Source organism: Lampris incognitus, chromosome 7, assembly GCF_029633865.1.
Source record: "Lampris incognitus isolate fLamInc1 chromosome 7, fLamInc1.hap2, whole genome shotgun sequence".
NCBI classification, from domain to species: Eukaryota; Metazoa; Chordata; class Actinopteri; order Lampriformes; family Lampridae; genus Lampris; species Lampris incognitus.
In genome coordinates, this window is record NC_079217.1 from 9731092 (window position 1) to 9750903 (window position 19812).

Genomic DNA, 19812 nt, shown 5'->3' on the forward strand with positions numbered 1-19812 from the left:
TTTTTTTTTTTTGAGCATTTACCTAAAACAAAAGGACAAACATCTTGTCTGAAAAGGTTGACATTTATTTGAAGGAAGATACGTTACAGCCCATTATTTGATTGGACTTAGGTAGCATACTACTACCAAACCCAGAATACATTTCATGTTACAGTACAATTTAAATTTGCTGTGTCAGGTTTGAAAATGAGCTTGAGCAAATCTGTTCTATTACCACTCAAGGAATGTGACCTATCAGGAGAGAATGGTGTCCCTGTGAAGAACACGGTTACATACCTGGCTGTTGTCATAGATAAGAATGAAAATCTTCACAGTAGCTTAAACTTCAGCCCTATAGTTGAACAAATAACGAAAAAAATTGAATATGTGGTTGATGAGAGAGCTTTCATTGAATGGTAGAGTTTTGTTGTCTAAAGCTGAGGGAATATCCAGATCCATTTATGTGTCCTTATCACTGGAAATGCCTGGAATATACAAAAAATTGGATAAGATTTTATTTAATTTTATTTGGAGGAACAAATGTCATTACTTAAGAAAAGATATCTCGTGCAACTCAAAAAGAAATGGTGACCTGGAGGTACTACCTTTTGAGACGTTAAATAATAATTTTAAAGTGAAATGGTTGACTAATTTGACAAATGAAAGAAAAAGACAACGTTTGGAACACCTTCCCTAAATATGCATTTCATTCAATGGGTGGACTTAAATTTCTTCTTAAATGTGATTATAAAATTGACATTTACCTGTTATCAAATTTTCATAAACAAGCTCTGCTGGCCTGGAAACTAATTTACAAATATAACAACTTCTTAATGCTGATGGACAGTTATAAATGTATAGTGAATTTCTCTCTAAATTCAGGCTACCAGTTACGCCAGAAGAGTATGCAGTAGTTTTTGATGCTGTGCCAAGAGGTGTGCTGCAGCTTCTTAGAGGTTCAGCAAACGAGAGCTAATGACTGATCCATTCAGTAGTGGTATAATTCTTGGAGAGATTGATATTACCAAAAATGAACGTTCAAATAAATACATCAGGAATCCCAGACAAGCTGTAGCTCCACCCCCAGGAAGATTCTTTTGGGCCTCCCTTAATGGAGAATTTAATTGGTAGAAGATTTGACTAGTTGGGGACAAATTTTGTCTTAATAGTAAAAATTAAGGAGGTCTCCTTTAAAATTATGCATTGTATATATCCAGCAAAGAAGACATTAGAGAGATCCATCCATCCATTATCCAAACCGCTCATCCTACTCTCAGGGTCGCGGGGATGCTGGAGCCTATCCCGGCAGTCATTGGGCGGCAGGCAGGGAGACACCCTGGACAGGCCGCCAGTGCATCACAGACATTAGAGAGATTTAAAATTGATATTGAATATTCTTGTAAGTTTTGTGAACTAGAAGAAGAAACAATCTGTTATTTATTTTATCACTGTATGTATACCAGAATATTCTTGGTGGATGTTCAGCATTATGTAAGATGGAAAACTGGACAAACAATCCACTTTCAGGATAAAGACATTTGTATCCGCCTTGAAGATAATGAGATGGAAAAAGATATTGTTTTCTTTACACAATTAATTTTAGTAGTGGGGAAATTCCACATTCATAAGAGATGGACAGACTCCAAACCAAATTTTGGACATTTTCATCAAGAACTGCACTATTATGGCACTATGATAAGAGGACTTAAAAATAAGATGGCAGTTAGATAGAGCTAACTGTTTTTGATAAATTTCTTATAGACTTACAACACTTTATTTTGAAGGAAAGAGTATTATTTTTTCAATTTTTTTTAAATTCTTCTCCTTTTGTGTATGCACCCCTGGCATAAACAGTTTGAGTTGTTCATAATGTAATGTACACATGTTTTGTACAATATAGAGGGGGAAGTACAATTTAAATCTGGTCTCATATTGATTTATTTCTGTTTAAAGAGGGACAAATAGATACTTTGTTACAATTACATTACTGCTGCTGGCAGGGGCACTGCAGCTAAACAGCTGTCAAGCCTCTCGTGAGTTCGCTTTTTTTCTTTCAACGTTTCCCGCCCGCCATTCTTTCGTTTTCTGCTTGCCGTGCTTGGCTTGCCATGACCACTGAAACAAAGAAGCACTCTTCTTCGTCTATTCCAGTTTTTTTAATGCTTAGCAATTAAATGATTGCATTAGCACCTTCTGCCATCACTCTGTCTGGTCGATAAGCCATAGAGCTGGGCCAATGGCCATTGGATGGACAGCCGTTTTGGACTTTTCTGGGAGGTCCAGATGGCCAGTCTGCCCCTGCACGGAAAGGTCATTAAGTGTTCTTGTGTCCTAATATAAATTTGATGATCACGTCAAAAACGTGATTACTTTTGGAGGTCCTCTGGTCTGGTTGATGTCAATTTGGCACCTTTATGTGAGTCGAGTCGGACGGAGGCCACTTTGCAAACTCAGTATGTGAAAAGACTTTGCCTACTTATCTCTGGTGAAATTCCAAAGGAGTGAGACAGGGACTCCTCGCTACAAATGTGTTTTCAACTTGCTGGATAAAGTCATGTACCCAACCTTGACATAGGTCATTCAGAGCTCTCTGACAATCCCAGTTAACAGCGGCAGTTGTAAAGGGTCATTTGGTGTGCTGAGACAGCTATACACTTGGCTGAGGTGCACAATGGGACAAGATGGGCTTCACCATCTTGCTGTCTTATCAGTTGAGAAGGAAGAACTTTGCAAGCTGAGTCACAGTCAAGTGACTGACCACTTTGCTAAAATGAAATAGAGACGGTGCTGCTCAAAATGAACCAACCCAGTTTGGACTTGGTGTCGGACATGAGAGGCAGCCTCAAACTGTTGGGGAATACGTTGTTCACTTTTAGATTATATATTTATATACTTTATTTTAAATGGCTGACTTAAGTCATAAAATGATTGTTTGAAATGTCCTTTGTTCTGAAATTGTTTATTAGTTATTATTGTGGAATGCAGAACTGTAGCAGCTACAGAGGTATAAAGTTGATCAGCCACAACGTGGATTTGGCAGAGAAATAGATCTGAGTATCATCAGCATAACGGCTATTGCTATGTCTAACAATGCCCCTGGTTGATGTCTTTGGTCCATAGTGGCCCAGGGTTTGCATGTGAAGATTTAAACCAGTCTTTTCCTGTGATCCTCTGATGAGCTCAAACAACAGTATTTAGCTGCACCTGACGTCTGGCACGAATCCTCCCTAGAAGAGGATTTGTTCTCCATAGACTCCCTGCAAATAAAAAAGCAGAAATCAAATGTCATATCAGTAAGTATCTGACATCAATAGGCAGCTTGAAGCTTTTAATTTTGTCATCCCCATACCTTGATGTCCAAGCGTCTCATGGGGACGTGTCTCAGTGATGTCATCATCCCCCGAATCTTCCTCCTTTATGATGACAAGATTCGACCGCCACGTTTTCCAATCCATTTCCTCCACCCTGAAGTTGAAACAAACTGCCTTCTTGTGAGATATCACAGGAAAATGAAAAGGGTGTTCACCTGACTTGATCTTTAAGAGCCCACATGTGATGGCTTTACCTGATAAATGAGTGGTACTCTTGCTTTCTCTTGAAAGAGAAAGGTTTTACTACATCTGAGTACAGCTTGTTCCTCAAGACTCTGGGCAGACTCTTCTCCAGGTCCAAAATGGTAAGGGCTCTCTGTGAACACATATCAGTGGGTTAAGAAAGGTGAAAGACATCCCTGCCAACCTGTCTCAATGACCCGTTGTCCCTGTTTTAAAGGAAAGCTCTGGTGTATTTTAACCTAGACCCTACTTTCCTGTTGTTGGGAGTCAAACCAAGCGGTGGGTAGCAGAATCTTGATTTGATTCAGTATTGAGCAAGCTAGCATTAGTGGACTGCTGCGCACCAACCTGCAACGAAATCCTTCACCAAATGACATCCACTAAAAGAACTCTTTTCGCAATGCTCTGAATGTTATGAAGTGTCTGAAAACACCTTCCATTATAAAAAAAAAGACAGTCTCAGTACAGTAGGTTGCTGTAGTGATAGATATTCTTTACATTTTGTTTTTTACTCAGGATTAAAAATAGATTGATAACCATATAATTCCATGACTGATATTGTGGTGAATGCTCTTTAGACTCCTGTCAAAACATTCTGAGACTGCTAGTACCAAAAAAGAGCTCTTTTAGTGGCCATTATTTAGTGTAGGATTAAATTGCAACCTGGTGCACAGCAATCGTAACAAACAGTATTTATACACCGAACTTGTCATTTACTTGGTTTCATTGTCTGTGTTGGCTGAGCCCTTGGGTTCCAAAAAAAATCTGAACCCAATTTTCTCTTTGAGATTTACTGTGACAATATACAACAGTATTACCAACACTGACTGAAGAGATACCAGCAGAACATAAAGACTCTCCTACCTGTAACTTCCAGATGTTTTCACTCTCTCTGGATATTTTCTCCACCGTGTCACCCATTAGAGCGATGAGCATGTTGAGGAGCAGTATGTAGGTGAGTATGATATAGGAAATTAGGAGTATGTAGAACACCTCCTTGTACTGCATGTGATCGGTGAACTCCAGGTCTCCCATTCCAATAGTGAACTTGAACATTTCCAACATTGTGAAGCCGACGTTTTTGTAAGTTAGCATCTTGCACTGGAATTTGTCATCGCCAAACAACGCCCTCCCCTGTGGTGTTGTGGTGTTGTTTTCATGAGCTGGTGGGTTGTCCAGTACCAAAGTAACAACAGCTACAAGCAGACATAATGGATGAATAAATTATGCCATCATGGATACATTTTTTAGAGAACATCTGTAATATTTGCCACAGCCTTTCTTCTGAGGGCAAAATGTGGCTTTAGACTTTCAAGGTGCAGTATTTCAGAGAGCACAAAGGGTTTACCTGCAGAAAATCCAAACAGGAAGACGACATAGACAAACAGGAAGCGCAAGATGTCAGTCAGTATCATCTGAAAAAGATAAATTGGGTGTGGACTGAAAACCAGAGAACTCCAGATTTAACTTTAGTTTTTCATTAGTTTGCAGAAATTAACTGGATTCTTACTCTCTGCATCATGACATTGTACATCCCCATGTGTTGAGAGCCTCTTGAGTAGTAGAGGATATTGACCCAGGCCATAGCCAGCGAAAGCACAAGCGGTCCTATGTACTCCTTCCTCCCACAAACATACAAAACAATGCAGACTAGAAGGAGAATTGCCTGAAAGAAACTTAAGAGGGACAGGGAATAGACTGGATGTACAAGATGGAAGCCACATGGTTAAAAATCCTTAGACTCTCGCAGCCGAATACATTAATACCACTCAAACTACATGCTTCAGGGCTAGCTAGATGTTGAGGTGCTTTGCATTGTGGGACAGGTACTGATGTAAAAAAAAAGGAACCATTATATGCACTTGGTCCTGTATTCTCCACAAACTATAAAAATCAGTCTTATTGTCTTTAAAATGTGCGAGATACCTACAACAGAATTTCATTGAAGCCATCAAGGTGCAATGCTTTGAAATTTGGCGGTTTCCTTTTGAAATCAACTATCTGTGGAACATAAACGTGAAAGATTAAGCACAGCATTTGGTTTACATTCTTCAAAAGTATTTTCTTGTGAAACAATGGACCATGCGGTACGTTCTCACAGCTTTACAGAAAAAGTAGACTGCTCCAAGGGCAGTAATCAACTCTCCAGTACAACGAAGGTGGTCAACCGAGTGGTCTTCAACAGGAAATGGTGGCTGCAAATCAAATAAGTGGTGAGCCTTGTTGAGGCTGAATAAGTCAAAAGATCAATCCTGCTGCATTATCTAAGTCAGAAAGCAATCTAATGTGTGCCGTGGTTTTGGTCTTACCTCTGCTTCTTTTCTGTAGAAAGCCACTGTGGTGAAGACGGCCAAGTATACCAGGTACACCAGGAAATTTAGCAAAAATATTTTGGAGGCAAACCTCTTCCATTTGTCCTCCAGAAGACTGCGTAGAGGCTCAATTTGAAGCATCTCATGACGATCCTGTGACCATGTTCAAAAGTTAAGGTCCATATTCAAAACATCTCAATATGTCGAAATTGTGAATAATAAACTACAATTAGCTGCAGTCCTTCAGATTTACAAATGTAATATTTGGTGTTTTCTACTGCTGGTGTGTTTAATTTGTTGTTTTTGTATTTAATACACAAACAACAAATATCGAAGCCATGAAAGCTTTTGTAGTCATTCATTTTGATGATGTCTGGAGAGTAGGGGCAGGAAGAATTATGTCAGTGTGACATGTTAAACAAATGACAGTCTTTAGGATTGTAGCTTTAAAGGTAGAATCCTTAATTCAAATGTAAGCAAAAAGGTCACCCTGCTACCAAAATACAAAACAAAGGATTATAGAACCTGCTATCACTCCCAAAGTGATTGGCAGGTCTGTTAATACAAGGACTGTTGCCAAATAAACACTAAATCTGACATTCTGATGTTTTCTGGTGCTGTAAAAGGTTTGTTTGTGTACATTGGAGTAAAACAGGTCAGTTTTTCCCCCAATTACAACAGGTTAAGAAAAACACACAATGCTGGGGTCTGGGTAGCGTAGCAGTCTATTCTGTTGCCTACCGACACGGGGCTCGTCGGTTCGAATCCCTGTGTTACCTCCGGCTTAGTCAGGCCTCCCTACAGACACAGTTGTCCCATGTCTGCGGGTGGGGAGCCGGATGTGTGTATGTATTGTGGTCGCTGCACTAGCGTCTCCTCTGGCAGGTCGGGGTGCCTGTTCAGGGGGAAGGGGGGAACTGGGGGGGGGGGAATAGCGCGATCCTCCCACATGCTAGCTCCCCCTGTGAAAATCCTCACTGTCAGGTGAAAAGAGGCGGCTGGCGACTCCACATGTATGGGAGGAGACATGTGGTAGTCTGCAGCCCTCCCTGGATCGGCAGAGGGGGTGGAGCAGCGACCGGCATGGCTCGGAAGAGCGGGGTAATTGGCCAAATGCAATTGGGGAGAAATAAAAGAGGGGGGGGGGCTTAAAAAAGAAAAACACACAATGCTTGTTTTCAATCTATAACTGAAATTCTTCAATCATATTTGTAAATACACCTCAGTTTTGTATGGTCAATTAAATCAAAGATGTTATTGAGAACCTTAACTGAGGTTCTCAGCAAATTGGTCTTGGTTCCATACAGAACCCATGATATTCCCTTTCTGACTCAGTCCTGTACCATATTAGAGTGAAAAGATCCATTAGTTTGTGGACATGCAAATAGTGCTAAAAGGCTAGTCATCTTACCTCGGAATTACATTTCATTCCTGCTTCTCAGAACGGACTCATTTCCTCATCTGCTCTTGGCCTACTTACTTCTCCCCTGCCAGGCTCCTGATTTAGCCAACATGGACGTCTCTGATGCATTTGTATTCAGCCATCGCAGACACATATAACCACGTCTCTGATGCTAACTAGTTTTCCCCCTCATACACATTTCATTGTGCCTTAGAATCCTTTGATACCCCAAACAATTCATGGAAATGTATTCATTCCTGACCTGCCTGGTGAGAACACAGAACATTCCTCATACCGGAATCTCACTGCCAAAGACGATTATTTCCAGCACGGAGTTCTCCTCGTTGGTGTCAAGGGAAGTTGTGTCATAGAGTGAGGAGTGGACAGGTCCATAGACCCATTCGGTGAACTTCCTGGACAGGTGTTTTGTCTCTTCATCCATAAACTCACGTTGCACCAGGTGTCTGAACAGCTGCCCAATGAGAGAGCAGAGAGTCGAGTGAAAATAATATTCTCTCAAAGATGAACTGCAGAGTTTTTTGTTTTTTATCCCCCCCACTTTTCCCTCCCCAATTGTATCAGGCCAATAACCCCACTCTTCCGAGCTGTACCGGTCACTGCTCCACCCCCTCTGACGATCTGGGGAGGGCTGCAGACTACCACATGCCTCCTCCGATACATGTGGAGTCGCCAGCCGCTTCTTTTCACCTGACAGTAAGGAGTTTCGCCAGGGGGACTTAGCGCATGGGAGGATCACACTCTTCCCCCCAGGTCCTCCTTCCCTCTGAACAGGCGCCCCGACTGACCAGAGGAGGCGCTAGTGCAACGACCAGGACACATACCCACATCCAGCTTCCAAACCCTCAGACACGGCCTATTGTGTTTGTAGGGATGGAGGTAACATCGGTATTTCAACCGGCGATCCCCATGTTGGTAGGCAACAGAATAGACCGTCACGCTACCCAGACACCCCAAACTGCAGAGTTTTTGACCACTAGTAGCACTACTGACCTAAGTGGGCCCTCATACCATAACAAAAATATTAAGTTCCTCTCAAGCCGCCACTCTGAAATCCAGATGTAAACGTTGTAGCCTTCTAAATCTAAATATAATTTTCCGAATGTCTTGAAAGGTAATAACTTTTGTCAACATAGTCAGTGTGGTCTAACAACATTTTCCATGTCTATGGGAGTGAAATAACGAAGGTAAAGAAATCCATGTTTGTTTTCATGGAAAACTGCAGTCAGCTTAAGGCTTTGCTAACACCTGGCAGGTTTTACTTGGTCTGTCATATTTCTCAATACTCTCCTTGGACGGTGTGTGATGTTTCTGACAGATCATGCCAAATGATTCTCATTTCCAAATTGTAATGCATGCCAAGGCCACCATACCCAATTCCCTCTCAAATAAGATCTGATTAGAGGAGACAGGAGAAACTGGTTCAGTCAAACATGCATGGACACAAACGGGCCTCCATGACACACAAACCTACCCTGATCTTGCCAAGCTTTGCTGCTAGCTTCAGAGGGTTCATTCCTTGGTGGTTTTCAATGTCCTCTAACTTGACCGTTCCTTTCTTCTCCAGCCTGGTTTGTCGAATGAGAATCTCATCATACATCTTTATGATGAAGTCCGTGTTTTCTGGCGAGTTGTCTGCTATGACCACCAATGCATGTAAGACGGTGTTTCCTTGAGAGTCTTTATCAGTCAGGTCAGCAGAGTTGTAGGGGTTTTCCATGAGAAAGGAAACCATGTCCAACTGGTTGGTGCAGGCCGCCAACGACAGGGGAAGCTCGCCTATTGGTAACACGGAATGGAGCGCTTATCACAGATCTGGGTGTGCAGAGTACTGTTAAAGAACATAAACACTAGATAGTCTGGAGATAAAGTACCTACCAAAATAAAAGCCTGGTCCAGACTGAAGCTGAAAGAACTCCCCATTAGCCTTGGCTTGCACTTCTGCTCCTTTCTGGACCAGCAGTTTCATGTGGTCAAAGCTCCGCCTCTCAATGGCAATGTGAAGAGCTGTCTGGCCTGAACAAAATCAAGTTAGTTGTGCTGTTCCAAGAAAAGTTTGTTGGATAAATTAAAGTATTAATGGCAAAGTGACAAGTATTAATATTTAAATTGGAGTAAAAAAAAATCCCTTTTAATTTAATAATTTTGATTCTTGCTCTATTTGAGTTTTGATTTACTGTATGTGGCCTTATTACTGTCTGTGGATGGTTATGTCTTGATGCGTGCTCAATAATCCAGGTAAGAAAATAACGTTTATCAACAGATGCATTTCATCACTCGTCTAAGTGACATCTTCAGTCTATTCAGTCTGACTAAAGAGGTCACTTAAATGAGTGATGAAACGTATCCAGATGAAGTCGTTCAGCCTTCTTAGACTCTGCGTGGTTAGTTTTGTCCCAAGAGACAAAAATTAGTGTTTGGCACGAATTGTCACATCCTCCACTTACACTTAGCCTGCAGCCAAACACCTGCTTTCCATCATGCTCATCAACCCCAGCAGTGTAAAAAACTGGCTCTTCAACCACTCATTGCCCAATTGCTGTTTGAGCAACCCTGTTAGTCTCGTGCACTTGCCAGCTCTGCAGTCTTTCTGGGTATTCTTTCTGTGTTGTTGCCTTATAGACTAATTGCCTTTTCTTTGTGTATTGTATTGCCACTCACCAGTTCACCTGGTTGTCTAACTCGCCTGCGCCCCGGCTGATCCAGAACTCAGTGCAGTCCAGCTGCACGCGGCTCGGCTATCCTTCTCCAGCTCTACGCCATCACCTCTCGTCCACCTGCCTACCTTAATAAATCCCTCTTCCCTCATCTGTGTCTTGCTACCAGGTTCACTAGTCTTGCCCTTAACCTTGAATCTGTTTTACAGTTCCTTCAATAGCAGCTTTTCATCATTTCCCATCCCAAGTCTTAACTTGTCTTACATTATCTGTCATCGGCGCACCAAAGCTGCTCTGTCCTGCTCTTAGTGAGGTGTTGGATGTCAGAGGAACTGGAGACAATTACTAAGGTCTTATTGGTGGATCACTGTCAATTATTATTTTGCAAATGGTCAATTTAGATGGACAAGGACACTGAGAGGGGTTTTGAGAAGGGTTTGAGATCAGTGTTTACAGGTACAAATTGTCTTGTACAAATAAATCAAGAGAGTGAAAGGTCCAGTCTTGCAGCCATTTTACTGGAAGTTTAGAGCCACCCAGTTATCTGCTGTGGGAGTCGGATTTTAGTTTGATTTGACAAGAAAGAGCCTGAGGCAAGAACCATATACATAATCACACTTGACTACAATTTGCTTGAGATATTTTGAGAAGACCCCAGAGCTCAAAATGTCCACGTCCTCGTGACCAATTTTCAGTGTATAAAAGAGTGAAAGCACATTAATCTATTTTCAAGTTTTGTTTTATTCATATAATTGGATCCATAACACAAGAGTTTAAAGTCATTTATTCAAAATGCCTGATATAGTAAATTTGTCCTCTTCAGTTTATTTCATTGTACGGAATTAATCAATAGGAATCAATTACAATTAACTGTCAATGGAAAAAACAAGGACTTTTTCTCTGGAATAAACTTAATTAACTGATGTTTTCACTCTCCATCCCCATTTCAAAAATGATCTTGTCATGGCAGCAAATAAGCCTTTATTTAGAGTGATATATACATATATAGATATTTATTTTTTTAAATGTATTTATATAGTGAAATATATAGAGAGAACGACTGACTTTCAACAGGTCTACCAAGATTCTGTCTAGCATAGTGAGGCTTATATATTAAACATAACAATCGAAATCTATTTTAGTTTTTGGACGAATGAACAGTTATATGTCCATTTGTGTTGACTGTTCTGTGAAGGTAGAAGGTAGAAGTACTTTGTAACTAAAAAAAAAGGAGCACTTTGTTACACCACAACTACAATGGCTTGAATACTACCACGAGGTTTGTTCCACAGGCCATCTTTACAGTTAAAGGGATATTTTTGGGAAACTATTTGGCCAAATAAATGCTACCCTGGGGTGTTAAAAGGCATACAATTACTTGAGGTTTTACCTACCTTTGTAGTAGAAGTCGCAATAAGATGTGTTGACAAAATCTTTTAAATCTCCAGTTTTCTCTGCTATGTCAAGGAATATCTCAATAGTGTCATTTTTACCATCTTTCAGGTTTAATAAGGCCTTCAAGAGCGCAGTTTTCCCATTTGTTTTATCTGGAAATACACAGTTTATATACAGATTATATATTGTACTTGTCATAATTCCTATTATTGCAGTATTTGTCATAATATACTGTAATAAAACATTGGAATAATGCATTATTCACCACTGAAAGTCAGTTATGAGGTGTCAGGGGCATAAAGGTTAGCATGCTGCTGAAATGAGAGGTTGCTGGTTTAAGTCTCAGAGCAGTAGGTAAAATGTGCCGGAGGTCAAATGAGAAACGTGAACAAACACTGTTGAGGTGCTCTTGAACACATGTCATTTAAGCTACTACATGGTCAGTGGTGGGAAGCTAGTCAGCTGGGCAGTTTCTTGCCCCATCACTGCTAACTGACTCTCAGACACATACATTCATGCTCTTGGCCCTTAACCCAAAGTAGGGCTCCAACTCATCTGCCACCTCGAAGCACCAACAGGTGTTTTCTTTGCAGAGGTTAGAGCCCGTGTTGTTGTCAGAGTTCTTGTTACTTTTAACATGCCTTCATAAAGTGAACTGCATTGCATTTGGATGAACATAATATGGCATGTAAATTTGACTGATTTAAATTTATATTAACATCTACATAAGAAAAAACATACTGTGTGAGCTACATTGACCCTCCCTGAGCCACAAAATAAATGTTGATGTAGATGTATCAACATTTTTATGTGTATTTACATAACTATACCAAATGTGAGGTCATTGTTTTATTACTGTCAACTATGCCCTTGATATACTAATCCCATGACATGTCCATGTGTCTACAGTGGATATAAGAAGTATACACACCCCTGTTTAAATGTTTAGCTTTTGTGATGTAATAAAATGAAACCAAGATAAATCATCAGAACTTTTTCCACCCTTAATGTGAAATTGCAGCCTATAACAATAAAGTGAAAAACAATCAAACATTTAAGAGAAAAAAAATATTACAATAACCTGGTTGCATAAATGTGCACACCCTTTTATAATTGGGGGTGTGGCTGTGTTCAGAATTAACCAATCACATTCAAACCCGCGTTAAATAGTAGGTAGTATACACCTTCCATCAATCAAAGTGACTGTGACCAACCCCATCTAATTTTCGGCTCTTGCTGTAGGATTTTCCTGACGTCTTCTTGGTTGCATCTAACTGCAAAAGCCATGGTCCACAAAGAGCTTACAAAGCATGAACGGGATCTCATCGTTGAAAGGTATCGATCAAGAGGGGGGTATGAAAAGAATTTCCACGGCATCAGATATACCATGGAGCACAGTGGAGAAAATCATCAACAAGTGAGAAAATATGGCACAACAGTGACATTAGCAAGAACAGGAACAAAGTTGATGTGAAGATTAGGAGAAAACGGGGCAGGGAAACTGCCAAGAGGCCTATGGCAACATTGAAGGAGCGGCAGGAATTTCTGGCAAGTACTGGTTGTGCCCTACATGTGATAACACTCTCGCATATTCTTCATGTCTGGCCTATGGAGAAGGATGGCAAGATGGAAGTTTTTTGCATGAAAAAAAAAAAAATCCAAACATCTAAGCCCAGCTAAATTTTGCAAAAAGATACATCCATTCTCCTAAAACCATGTGGAGAAATGTGTTATTGTCCGATAAGACCAAGGTTAAACTTTATGGCTATAATTCCAAAAGGTATACGTATTTGGTGCAAAAAAACAACACAGCACATCACCAAAGTATTAGTGGATGACGCCGTCAACATGGGACTGCACTACATCTTGCAACACCAGGACTCCACAGAAACGTATGAAAGGACCTGTTTGTGGACTCCAGCTCAACACAATTTTCCAAGACATCCTCCTCTCCAAACACACCCAGCTCTCTGTAAGAGCCCCCACCTGTCAGTGGACCATTAACTTCACGACAGACAGGAGATAGCAATTGAGGCTGGGGAAAACCACATCCAGCACCCAGACCATCAGCACTGGCGTCCCCCTGGGATATGTGCTCTGCCCTCTGATCTTCTCCCTCTACATAAGTGACTGCATCTCAGGAGACCCCTCTATTAAACTCCTGAAGTTTGCAGACAACGCAACCATCATCGGCCTCATTCAGGACAGTGATGAGTCTACATACAGACAGCAGGTTGAACAGCTGGCCCTCTGGTGTGGCCATAACAACCTGGAGCTGAACATGCTCAAGACTGGAGATGACAGTGGATTTCAGGAGGACCCCCCCTACACTGCCTCCCTCACCATACTCAACAGCACTGTGTCTGCTGTGGAAAACTTCAGGTTTCTGGGATCCACAATTTCCCAGGACCTAAGGTGGGCGTCAAACACAGACACAATCATCAAAAAGGCCCAGCAGAGGATGTACTTTATAGATCAGCTCAGGAAGTTCAACCTGCCTCAAGAACTGTTGATTCAGTTCTACTCTGCAACAATCCAGTCTGTCCTCTGCACATCCATTACTGTCTGGTTTGGATCGGCCACCAAACAGGACAGGGACAGACTACAATAGACAGTCAGGACCACAGAAAAAAATCATTGGCACCAACCTGCCCTCCATTCAGGACTACATCTCCAGAGTCAGGCAGGGAACATCACTGCAGACCCATCACACCCTGGTCACAACCTGTTCCAACTCATCCCCTCTAGTAGGCCCTACAGAGCACTGTACGTCAAAACAACCAGACACAAGAACAGTTTCTTTCAGCAGGCCCTCACTCTGAACAGTGTCAGAAACAATCCCCGTGTAATACACCTATAACAATGAACATCCACTATACCTAAATTGTATATCCTGTAGTTTAAACAAAGTGTTAACATATCATCATTGCCAAAAATGAATCTAAGCATGCTGTATATACTTTATATTGTGCACATGTATATTCTGTCATGTCCACATATCTCATGTTTAAAAAGTAAGCTGTTAACATATTTATTCCATCGTTTGCGCTCTGCACCACTGCACTATTGCCTTCCTGTTAATCGTCATTGTTGTTTTTTTATTTTTATATATGTGATGGGTCCTTAGGGTAATGAACTCACCGGACAACACAAAATTCTATTTTGGGGTTTTTATTCTGAATGCTGCCTCACTTCAATAGGAGGACAGCGGTCGATAGGAGAATAGAAAGAAATAGATCACGACTGCATGGAAATACAATATACAAATGAAAATGTACCCAAATGAAATATATACAAATGAAATATATACAAATGAAATACAGTAGTGGGCTTCGCCGCTCACTTGCAGCCACGTTTCAAGATGGCCTCCTCAGCGTGGCTGGCCAAGAACAGCTACAGCAAAACTGTCTACCCTGATGCAGACTGCTATGCATCTCTGTCCACCATGCTTCACCCTGTCCTCGCTCTGACTGACACTAGGCGTCGCGCGTGTGACGTTATAACCCGGCGTCGAGCTTAATCTCTTAAAGGGGCAGTACAGAATTACATTTCACTGCAGGAAGAAAGATCGGTTCTTTACCACCCGGCTACATATACGTCTTTATTTTTTTTACAAATTTTATTTATTAATTGCATTTCATTTAATTTTAAAACTTTATTCAAATTTATGCATTTTCATATTTTTATATACATCTTACCCCACCTGATGCCCAATGACTGCTGGGATAGGCTCCAGCATCCTGTGACCCTGATTGGGATAAGCGGCTGGGATAATGGATAGATGGATGGATGGATGGATATACATCTTTATCTGTTCATAGTAGTTAAATGTTTATGTTGTCTTTGTTTTAGCTGTATGTCTAGTCTGTGTCAGTACCAGAGTCAAATTCCTTGTACGTGTAGGCCTACACATACTTGGCCAAATAAAACCGATTTTGATTCCGATTCTGAAAAAGTTCCGACATGATTTATCCCGGTTTAATTTTTGGCTGGACTGGCCAGTGGGCCCAGCTCTCGAACCGCAAATGCCTGTCACTGATCACGTTAGAGTGACACAACTGGAGTAACTGAGAAAACAAGGTACACGATTGGGTCGCTGGATCAGGTGACCTATGACGTCACCGAAGTTACACGATTGGTCGGCCGGCCAGCCCTACAACTGCTGAGAGTTGAGCGAATAAATTACACGATTGAGCTGCTGGATCCTGACCAACAACATCACTGAAGATACACGATTGGTTGGCCGACAAATGACATCACTGGTAAACGCGGCACTATTGTATTGAACGTAGCTTAACCATGTCATGTTATATGCTACTTCAATACAATGGGGCAGCGTCCATGAGCTATTTTTAGCCCTCCCCGAGCGGAAGCGGAAGCTTCGCAGCAGACGGAAGTCAGACATCGGATGCACGACTACATTAGAAGTAAGCAGTTTGTTGTAATTTTCTTCGTTTTTGCATAATTTTTTGCTGTTTTCACCTATTTTTTCTAAAGTGCCATGGTGTACATAAAACATTGCTGCTATGGGGAATGCAAAATCTAATCTAAACCAATATACAGCGTCTTCCTTAATCTCTGGTACAAAGGAGAATTTTCTCTTCATTTGGCTATATACTACAAAAGTTAAGATTTTAAATCAAACAATTTCATATGTGGTTAAAGTACAGATTTTCAGCTTTTATTAGAGGGTGTTTGTATAAATATCGGATTCACATCCATGGATGAATTACATTGAATCTATTTAATTTTTTAATTTACTAATTATTTTACATATTTTAATTTTTAGCTTATTATCATTCTCTATCTCTGTATCCATATTTCAGGGTGTGGGACTCATGCTAAAAATCTTATCTCTATGTGGTAGAGTGTAGTAGTGTGTGTGTACATTGAATGAGGGTGACAAGATGTACATCTTATGGCGGTACTGGGTGCGAGTTGTTATGTTTGTCTCTCTTGTTATACTGTAAACATGGAAAATGAATAAATAGAATTTTCAGAAAAAATAAATAAATATCTGATTCATCATTTAGAAACTAACACTTTTTTTAACATAGTCCTGGTATTTCAGACCACTTAAATTACTGGGACAAGTTCCATCCATCCAACCATTAGCTGAACCGCTTATCCTGTCCTTAGGGTCGTGGGGATGCTGGAGCCTATTCCAGCAGTCATTGGGCAGCTGCCAGGGAGACACCCTGGACAGGCCGCCAGACCGTCACAGGGCCAAGATGCACACACACACACACACACACACACACACACACACACACACACACACACACACACACACACACACACACACACACACACACACACACACACACACACATTCATACCTAGGGACAATTTAGTACGGCCAATTCACCTGACTTACATGTCTTTGGACTGTGGGAGGAAACAGCAGTCCTCGGAGGAAACCCATGCAGACATGGGCAGAACATGCAAACTCCACACAGAGGACGACCTGGGATGACCCACCAAGGTTGGACTACCCGGGGCTCGAACCCAGGACCTTCTTGCTGTGAGGTGACCACGCTAACCACAGCACCACCGTGCCGCTTGGGACAAGTTAACATTATAAAATAAAATAAAATAAAATATTAAAAAGTAAATAATGCTAATAAAACAAGTCCACTAATTTAGTTGTAATCAATTGTTCATAAAACCATGAGCGGGGGGGGGGGGGGTAATCGGTACTTTGTCCTGGTGCTCCCTGGCCAGTCTGCTACTGACAGGGTCAGTAATAGAAGCTAAACACTGAAAAGCTGTACTTTAACCTCATATGAAATTGTTTGATTTCAAATCTGAATGTATGGAGTAGCCTACATAGCCAAATGAAGAGAAAATGGTAAACCTTATGCTGTATGAGAGCTGACACACCCCCTCAACTAACCGGTCAATCAAGTCCTGTTTTTTTCCTGTCCTCGGCGGTCCACGACCCTGCAACCATCTTTTTAGTTGCAGGTTACTGTGCACCTCAATCTCCAATGTAAACTTTGCACCGTGAACATCATTCGGGGTTAATATTATCGGATTTATGGCAGCACGTGAGTTGGTGTTGTAAACACAGCCATGCTGTACTGTCTAACGTGCTCCGCATGTCTGACTTCCTGTGATGCTTCCATAGCGACAGCGATGCTGTGACATCACTCGGACACTGCCACATCACTCGGACGCTGCCCCATTTAACTTCACATATTACTGGGGCCACTACATAAAATTGTAGATTAACATTTAATATCCAGGAATTCACATTATAGACACTACCTCTGACTACCCCTCTAACAAACTGGCTACAATTTCAAACATGGACCATCCCTGGTCCAGCCATACACTAGGTTTTGACCTAGTCGTGTTTTACATCACAAAAACCCGCCACTTTATCAGGGGTGTGTAGACTTTTTATATCCACTGTAGGTGAAATACTGGTATGAGTTACAGCACTCATCTTTGACAATAGCGTCCATATCAATATCAAATGATCCATTCTTTCTGGAAATCTCTCTTGCTGTGCATTGCATGAATTTTTATTTTCAAGAAACGCAATGAAATTCTCTTTCCAATAGCCAACAACAAAGGGGAGGGGGAAGCTGTTCCAAAAGAAGCAGGCTTACTTTACATGATCAAAACTTCCATCAATTTACTTGATTTTCATCCATTTACAATCCACATTATTATTTTTTGGACAGATAACATTACAGTTTGATGCTAACATGGCCATAAAAAGTACAGAACCTTGTCACGAGCAAGATAAAGCAAATTAAGAATAAAGCTACTTGCCTATGAATTCTGGGCTCGTAAGTCGCTTGTCATTAATTTGTAGGTAGTTGAGCAGGCCCTGAAGTTGACGTGTCTCCCCTTTGCAAGCTGCTTCAAAAACTTTTTCTTTGGTGAATTTTTCCCCTGGAATATGGTCAACATCGGTGTTTTCTCTGATAAAAAAAAACAAAAAAGTTCATTGAGTCTTCAGACTCCAGTGTTCTTATGTCTGTTTATGAAATATTTTAATTTCACTATGATGGAATAAATGAGAATACAATACAATGAGCAAATGAACATAGTGTTAATACAGTGTTATTTATGTGTATGTGTTTTAGTTTAATACCACACAGTGACTTGGAAATACTGGAAGGTGCTTTTATGCAAGGTGACACCTGGTTTACCTGAAACCTGTCCCGTCTGCAACACGATATCTAACGCTCCTTAACGGTAAACCCCCATTATTTCTTGGTAGTTCCAAAATGAGATCTACATCAGTTAAAACCAGCAAACAGGTTTGCGGGAACATGGTACCAATCTGTGTCTTCAGTCCTTCTTGTTTACCTACCTGACAGATGCCTTCACACAGGTGTCCATAGGTGTGGGATTTCTGTCTGAGTCTTCTGCTTTGAGTAGCCAGCCATAGGTACTGGCTTCCTCCTCTCTCCCTTCATTTTGCTGTTCCATTTCTTCTTCACCTCCACCAGTTCCTGTCAAAGGAACTGCTCCATCTTGGCTGGGGTGGGTTATTCTATCCCCGGTTCTAAAACACGATTCTAAATGGAACCAACTGTGCCCTTCCACTTACATGAACAGGATTTCACGCACAGTTCTAGTGGTGCGTTTGTCTTGTCTAGTGTTTGTCTATGCAGGTAAAACAAAGGTGGGTAGGGAGGGACAGCAGTGTTAGATGTGGGTTGCCTCGGTTATGCCCCTCCCCCTCTCCCCAAGGGCAAAACATGTCCAACAGCATGTTTTTTCTTGAATCTTGCAATGGCTGTTAAGTGCTTCTTTCCCACATAAAATTCCAAGGAAGCTACACAATGACCTGAGACACATCCTGCTACTTGTAACTTTATAATTCAAGCGTGGTGATGATGTCATCTAGCAAAGAAAATATCAGTGATTTTCTACTGCTGTAAGTATAATGAGGCAGTGGTACATATGTCTATGTAACAGATAAGCCTTCAGATTTAAGTTTCCAACAAGCCCGCAGCTCACCCATTCCATTTTGTCGGCAGGTTGAGAAATAACTCTCATGATTTACATCCCTCGAAGAGATTCTGAGGATAACGTGGGAGTAAGTGTCCTTAAATGCTCATGCTTCAGAACAATAACAGAAACTACTGTTGACGCAATCCAAATATAGAGGAAGCACTAGATTAAGGTTTTCTGTTGTAAGCAGAAGTACCCAACACTTCTATATTATATGCCTTGGTGGGATCCAAGTCTGAGACAACAAGTGAAAACGCCTCTATTTTGCATTATTTTAGAATTTAATACAAAATTTTCCATTATGAATGATAATATCAGTTTAATAATTTGACTGAAAACTCGAATCTTTGAAATGTGTACACGAATTTCAAAAAATATTAATATTCGGTATGTCCCCTTTGCTTAAATGACAGCATTTACTTGAGCTGGAATGGACTCTACAAGTCTGTGCAAAACCTGATGACCCATGTTGTCCCAGCATAACCTGACAATGTTCCAAAGAGCTTCTTGTGATGTCA

General features: G+C 41.1%; 1 protein-coding gene across 1 annotated transcript; it reads right to left on the reverse strand.

The window, feature by feature from the left end:
* Positions 1 to 2922: 2922 nt before the first annotated feature.
* Positions 2923 to 18919, reverse strand: LOC130115704 (transient receptor potential cation channel subfamily V member 1-like). The gene is made up of 15 exons (XM_056283489.1): positions 18648 to 18919; positions 18101 to 18252; positions 11317 to 11469; positions 9144 to 9281; positions 8740 to 9044; positions 7543 to 7719; positions 5843 to 5998; positions 5633 to 5728; positions 5464 to 5534; positions 5044 to 5209; positions 4882 to 4948; positions 4398 to 4729; positions 3545 to 3666; positions 3329 to 3444; positions 2923 to 3236 (listed from the first exon to the last, which is right to left on the reverse strand). The coding sequence occupies exons 1-15, from the start codon at positions 18764 to 18766 to the stop codon at positions 3160 to 3162; spliced, it is 2247 nt and encodes a 748-aa protein (XP_056139464.1). The 5' UTR covers positions 18767 to 18919; the 3' UTR covers positions 2923 to 3159.
* Between the last annotated feature and the right edge of the window lie 893 nt (positions 18920 to 19812).

What these genes read in the sequence shown, in the direction of transcription:
- LOC130115704 (XM_056283489.1), bottom strand. Translation starts at nt 18,766, where the DNA reads ATGGAACAGCAAAATGAAGGGAGAGAGGAGGAAGCCAGTACCTATGGC. An exon ending in TCTACTTTTTCTGTAAAGCT is followed by an intron (nt 5,535 to 5,632) that starts GTGAGAACGTAC and finishes TATGTTCCACAG; the next exon opens with ATAGTTGATTTCAAAAGGAA. An exon ending in ACAATGTCATGATGCAGAGA is followed by an intron (nt 4,949 to 5,043) that starts GTAAGAATCCAG and finishes TATCTTTTTCAG; the next exon opens with ATGATACTGACTGACATCTT.